This window comes from Cotesia typhae, unplaced genomic scaffold (assembly GCF_013202065.1).
Source record: "Cotesia typhae breed Kobodo isofemale line unplaced genomic scaffold, CoteBio_Ctyphae contig_294, whole genome shotgun sequence".
Classification (NCBI taxonomy): domain Eukaryota; kingdom Metazoa; phylum Arthropoda; class Insecta; order Hymenoptera; family Braconidae; genus Cotesia; species Cotesia typhae.
In genome coordinates, this window is record NW_027423737.1 from 24,422 (window position 1) to 30,421 (window position 6,000).

Here is a 6,000-nt window from a genome sequence, read left to right on the forward strand (position 1 = left end):
ACAAACTTGTGCATAAAAAAATAAATTATGAGTTCATCGGAGTGTTCATCTGAAGAGTCGGAAGCTGAAGAAGTGCGACGAAATATTGCTGCGGAAGCTGCTGAAATTATCCAAAATTTAGCACCCTCAAAATCTGTGCAACGCTACAGAAATTGCTACGATCAATTTATCAGTTCGTATTAATCGTATTAAATAAATCGTATTAATTTAATCAATGAAGATGTTTTATTAGTATATTTTAAAGATTTATTTAAAACCTTGGCACCCCCGAAAATTTGGAGTCGCTGGTCGATGCTGAGAACCATGATTAGTATTAATCATAGCATCGAGATTAAAAATTACAATAGATTGAAGATTTTTTTTTTTTTTAACTTTTTATTTGTTTTTAGCGACTGGGGGGGCTCCGCCCCCCTACCTCGAAGTGTCTGCTACGCTCGTTAAAAATAACATTACAGTAATATTAATGGCTACCGGCGTTAACGTTGACCAAGGTCATATTCGCGGCTCCGCTCGCACCGGTTTATTACCCTGTGAGAACGAGATAGGTAGATGTTCTGGTGCTACTATTTTTACATTGTTGATAGTGTACACACAATAGTGTTATGCGCACATAGAGATATCAAATACTACAATAACACAATTATTAACTAAGGACGAGTGAAGAACAAGTTGAATAACCTACTGTTGACGCAGTAATGTTAGAACGGGTGAATGGCTGCATGTTATAAGTAGGTATTGTTTTCAATTTGTTTATTGCGTCGTTTTGTGTTAATAGCACAGTAAAGTTTGGCTTATTGAACTGGGAATGCTCTAGATTACGGGAATGAAACGATTACACTTCAGTATACGTTTATTATGAAATTAAACCTAGTTACAAATATTATGAGATTTATGAATATCTTACTAGAATTCAAATTTGCTTGCGCAAATTTGAATTTGAATTTGCGCGCATGAGTTTGGAGTTTACATATATTTTCATGCTTATGATATATTTGACCAATCACGTTACAAATAGTTTGCTTACATGATATATTTTCATATTTTTCATCTAAATTATAAGAGTGGATCTTAACACTACGACAGTACTTAAAATTCTATGTTGTCACTTATGCTACAACGATAATATTATGATGTATCCTTCCTTGTGACAGCGGGATCAAGCTTAATAAGAAACAAATAGTATAGAACTATATAATAACAGAAATAGTATTGTTCAAATGATATAACTTGGGAACATAACTGGCGTCGAATGTCTGTCACAATATTCGATAGCGAAATCCGAGCTATGCGGTTCATTTGGTAGATAGCGAAATCTGACGCACAAAACGTGGCGGCTTTACCACTTCCATCGGTGCTGTGTACGACAATAGGACCTATAGGAATCTCATGAACTTTGAGCGCTCGTTTGGCGACTTCACTTAGATGGTTTACTTTTAGAACGAATTGAAAGAACTTAGTCACATCACAAGGAACGTCACTCGCAGTCAGTCGCTGTATGAAAAGTGGCAGAGTTTACGTGAAGGTTCGATTCCATACTTCAGATGCAATTCAGTTACCACAAAATTATTGATTGTCTTTCTTTTTGCGGTTTTCATCTGGTACAGTCCAGCTTGGAGAACGCCGTCTTCTTCTTTCATCAATACTGGTAGCACTGGTTAGCATTGTTTGATGTTGGTCTCGATAGTGACACGATGATATAAATGCGTTCCTTCCACAAGGTGTTGAAAAAGTCTTCCACTGAATTCTCCGTTGGGTTTCCAGTGCACAAGAATTTCTTCTCATCTTGGAATCTATTGACGTAGTAGACATTCTCGCTTTTGAATTCGTCTCTGTTTTCAAAAACTTCAGATTTGCTGGTTGTCTGTTCGCATGTTATCTGATAATATTCTTGCTGTACGAGTTGTTGAAAATTTGGATAGCTTGCACTGATGCATAATTGCACAGCGCTGTACATTGTAAACTGCTTTTTTCTTCCGATGCTGCTGACACTGAATATTTACTGCAGCGAGCCAGATCTGATAACGGCGACAAACGTCAACAAAATAAGGTGAGAGCGTCAAATTTAGTGTTTATATATCTGATCTGAATGCTAATAAATTTGGAATACATTAACGCGTACGCACACAAGAGTGTGCAATGTTAATATCAAGGTCGCGCGCATATCCATCTAGCTATTAACACAGGATGATATTGCTTTAATTACAGTTAAATTAATGCTCGGAACAGTTGAATAACAAGTGAAGACGTGTTTGCAGTCGGAGGAATTTTATATTAAAGATATTGCCTGATTTTGAAATAACATAATTCTACCGCTGGGAATTGAAACAGTAAAAGACGAATCATACTTCATGATATCTTAACTACAAAAAAACTCTGTTGAATTCTAAGTATTTGACTTGATGATGACAATTTCTAATCACTAATACAAAGACGCACTCACTATTGTTATTATTTCTGGATGTTTAATCAGTTCTGCTAAAAACGTGATTCATTTGTAGTAATCTATTTTCATTTTCTACGATTTCATTTTCGATTGCAATGATCCTTTCTCGAATAAGAGGTGATAATGGTTTTCGTTGAAGCTGAAGTTTCGCCCGTTTCAGTGAAATGATGTAACCACGGTGCCAAGTTATTTCAAGCTGGATCTGATTAAATAACTGATTCGTATTGAACTGCGACAAAAATCATGCATTGTGTATCATGGATGACTGTATTCTGTCAATTTTAGAGAATTTTTGACCCAACATTCGCAAATGACATTACATAGGCTTGTAACTTGATTGAAAGTCAAAATGGCAATGCTTTTGCCTTGTACACCTGATATCAGGCAACTTTTTGTCAAGGATTTCCTACTGAGGATGTGTTTATATTACGGTCAATTAAAAAGACTATCTATGATAAAAGGAAATTGTGTACTCACGTGCTGGTTCATTTTTACTTTCGAAAAAAGCACTTCTAAGAACAAGATGACTCGATAAGGAACAGTTTTGAATTGAAGTGATTGTAATCAAATTTAATTATATATGGTGGACGCGTATCCTTGAACTTCAAATTTATTTAAATTCTTAAATTATTAGACATCAAATTTCTTTATTATGATAAGTAATGTATATAGATTCATAGTCACCCATCTTTTTGATAAAGAGCGCTATTTATTAGAAGTATAAAGTGTAAAATAGAGTTATCTTAATATGACGTTTATGCAAACAGTTTTTCGAATCATAATCATTATGCGCATACAAATGACTATTTTCTTCCTTTTATACTACCAAATCATGAAGGTCAGAAAAAATAGTCTTATCTAAACAGACAAACCTACTTTTGCATAGTTAAAAAAAAAGACTTGTTGTTAATTAGTTAACTAGTTTTTTAAGAGAATCTTATTTGAACGTTTTAATTGGTCAGTAATATTTTTTCAATTTCACCACTGTTCGGTAGAATTTTGTTATCGAGTATTAATAACAGATCTGTCATAGTAATATGTGCCAGAGTTAATTTTCTTAACGTTCTAATTTTATAGTCGCCAATTACGACCATACCGTTTTCTTCGGGGTGCCAATAAGGATAGCATTGGTGCTCATTGTTAGTTGTCAGGTTGATTAGCATCACTATGATCCGGCTGTTTTCATTCCGCACCATCGTCCAGAAGGTTTTGACGGTGTTCATCCGAGGAGCTTGAGTACAAATAAACTTTTTCTCGTCTTCAAAGCCACTAACGTAATTCGCATGGATGTAATCCGAAATCCTCAGATCGTACGACCATGTGAAGACCCTAGAGTGGTCCCAACAGGGGACAAGGCTACTCCAATTTTTATCCCTGTTTTCCAGCTTCGCAAAAGCTTTCCATGTGCCTGACTCTTCAGTGGATACAATGCGATGATGTTCATCCCAAACTAAGCTTGAAAAATTTGGCTGATTCGCTTTTGCCCACAAATTTTTCAAGGTAAAACTTTCACAATCGATGAGCTTCATTCCGTCTTCACTAATTATGTTCAACAACACGTCTAGTTCTCACTAGTGATTTCAGAAGTCTGATATAGAAATATAACTCGATTACATATTTATATGATCTTAACTAAATGTTGTTTATACTTCTCCTTATCATGTGTAACCGACGGAAGATGTTAAATGTCAAAGGCACATTACGTTTATTGTTTTTATTATCTACTAGCTGTTACCCGCCCGCTTCGCTGGGCAATTATAGAATTGTATTTTTCGATCTAAACTTAAAATTTGATTAGAGTATTGTTTTGGATTTTCACAAATTCCAAATTTCATCGAATAAGCATATACCTTTTATCTATGAAATTATTCCAGCTAATATTCATTGTAACTTTCAATGTGCAATCGCTATAATGTTTGCGTGGCCTTTTTTCAAAAAAATGAATAATAATTGACACGAAGAAAAAAATTTGAAATGAGAATTTGGAGTCTATAGGAGCTATAGCTTGGAAATTAAAAATTTTTGATGTTAGCACCCACCTTCGCAAACCCCTGTGAGATGAGCTATCGTAAAATTTTCCCATGGACTTCTTCTACATCTCTCACAGAAGATTCCTACCAAATTTGAGTCGATAGGAGCTATAGTTTAAAAACGGGAATTTTTTTATTATTATAACGCTCCTACAATCCTCTTTAGGGTAGAATATCGTAAAATTCGTTCATAAATTATTTTTCATCATTTATTATAGAAAATTCCTACAAAATTTGGAGTCTGTAGGAGTTATAGCTTGAAATTAAAATTTTGATTGTTAATACCCACCCCGCAACCCTCTGTGAGGTGAGATATCGTGAAATTTGTTTATAGATTATTTCTACATCTCTTACAAAAGATTCCTACCAAAATTGGAGTTGATAGGAGCTACAGTTTAAAAACTGGAGTTTTTCATTGTTAATGCCCCCGCAAACCCCTTTGGGGTGGAATTTTTTAAAATCTGTTCTTAGCTGACCTCTACAGGGCAAAAGTATAATTCCTACCAAATTTCAAGTTTCTAGATCCGATGGTTCCCGAGATATCGTGATGAGTCAATCTATCTATAGAACAGCTCCTATATATATCACACACAATTTACCATTTTATTTTTAATCATTTAAATCAGTATAATCATTTAACAATATCAACATTAATATTTATGTTATATTTATCTGTTTTATGATATAATGGAGTTTATCCTTCATGATCATTTCAATACATATTAGCTATTTCAGTTATTAATGATTTAGCTATTCTTTCTTAAAAAAAGTATGATTATGAATTCCTACTGTCCCAACAATCAATCGATGAAAATCCATGTATTTGCCTAACATTGTGTAGAATAATACTGTTGAATAATAATTGTATAGAATATTAATATTTAGTAACTTTCTACTTTTATTCTAATCATTCCTCTGAATTTAGTTTACAACCGAATTTATTATTACAATTTATTCATTTTAACAGTTGTTTTAGCAACGGTAACTATTGCAACTGTGACCATGGCAACGGTAACCATGGCAACGGTAACCGTGGCAACGGTATCCATGGTAACGGTAACCATGGCAACGGTATCCATATCAACGGTAATCATGGCAACGGTTGATTAGCGTGGGTAGTTGCACTGGGGGAGGGGGGGGTGAGTTCTGTAATTGATGGGTGCCACTTGATGGGTTTCTTAGATTGGCGAATCAAAATGACATTTTCTAAAAAAAAAAAGAGAGAGAGAGATATAGGGAAGGGGAAGAAGTCACGGGAGGGGGAGGGGAAGAATGAGAAGGAGGGAGGGAGTAGCATACGTGATGGTAGACGAAAAAATTCATTATAGCTAGAATTGCGTAAAATCCGTTCTTAGTGAGCGTCTACATCACGAATGGAGTAAGTATGCTAAATTTCAAGTCAATCGGGCGAATAGTTTCGGAGATCTCGTGATGAGTGAGTGAGTGGTATTTCGCTTATATATATATATATATATATATATATATATATATATATATATATATATATATATATATATATAGATAGAT

General features: G+C 34.5%; 1 protein-coding gene across 1 annotated transcript; it reads right to left on the minus strand.

Annotated features, from left to right (window-relative positions):
* Window positions 1–21: 21 nt before the first annotated feature.
* On the minus strand, window positions 22–3,972 carry LOC141525977 (receptor-type tyrosine-protein phosphatase F-like). Its single transcript, XM_074240689.1, is given in 5 exon segments — window positions 22–1,487; window positions 1,490–1,639; window positions 1,642–1,969; window positions 1,972–2,015; window positions 3,540–3,972. Coding segments are annotated over 5 exon segments (1,317 nt in total). The 3' UTR covers window positions 22–1,125.
* Window positions 3,973–6,000: the final 2,028 nt, after the last annotated feature.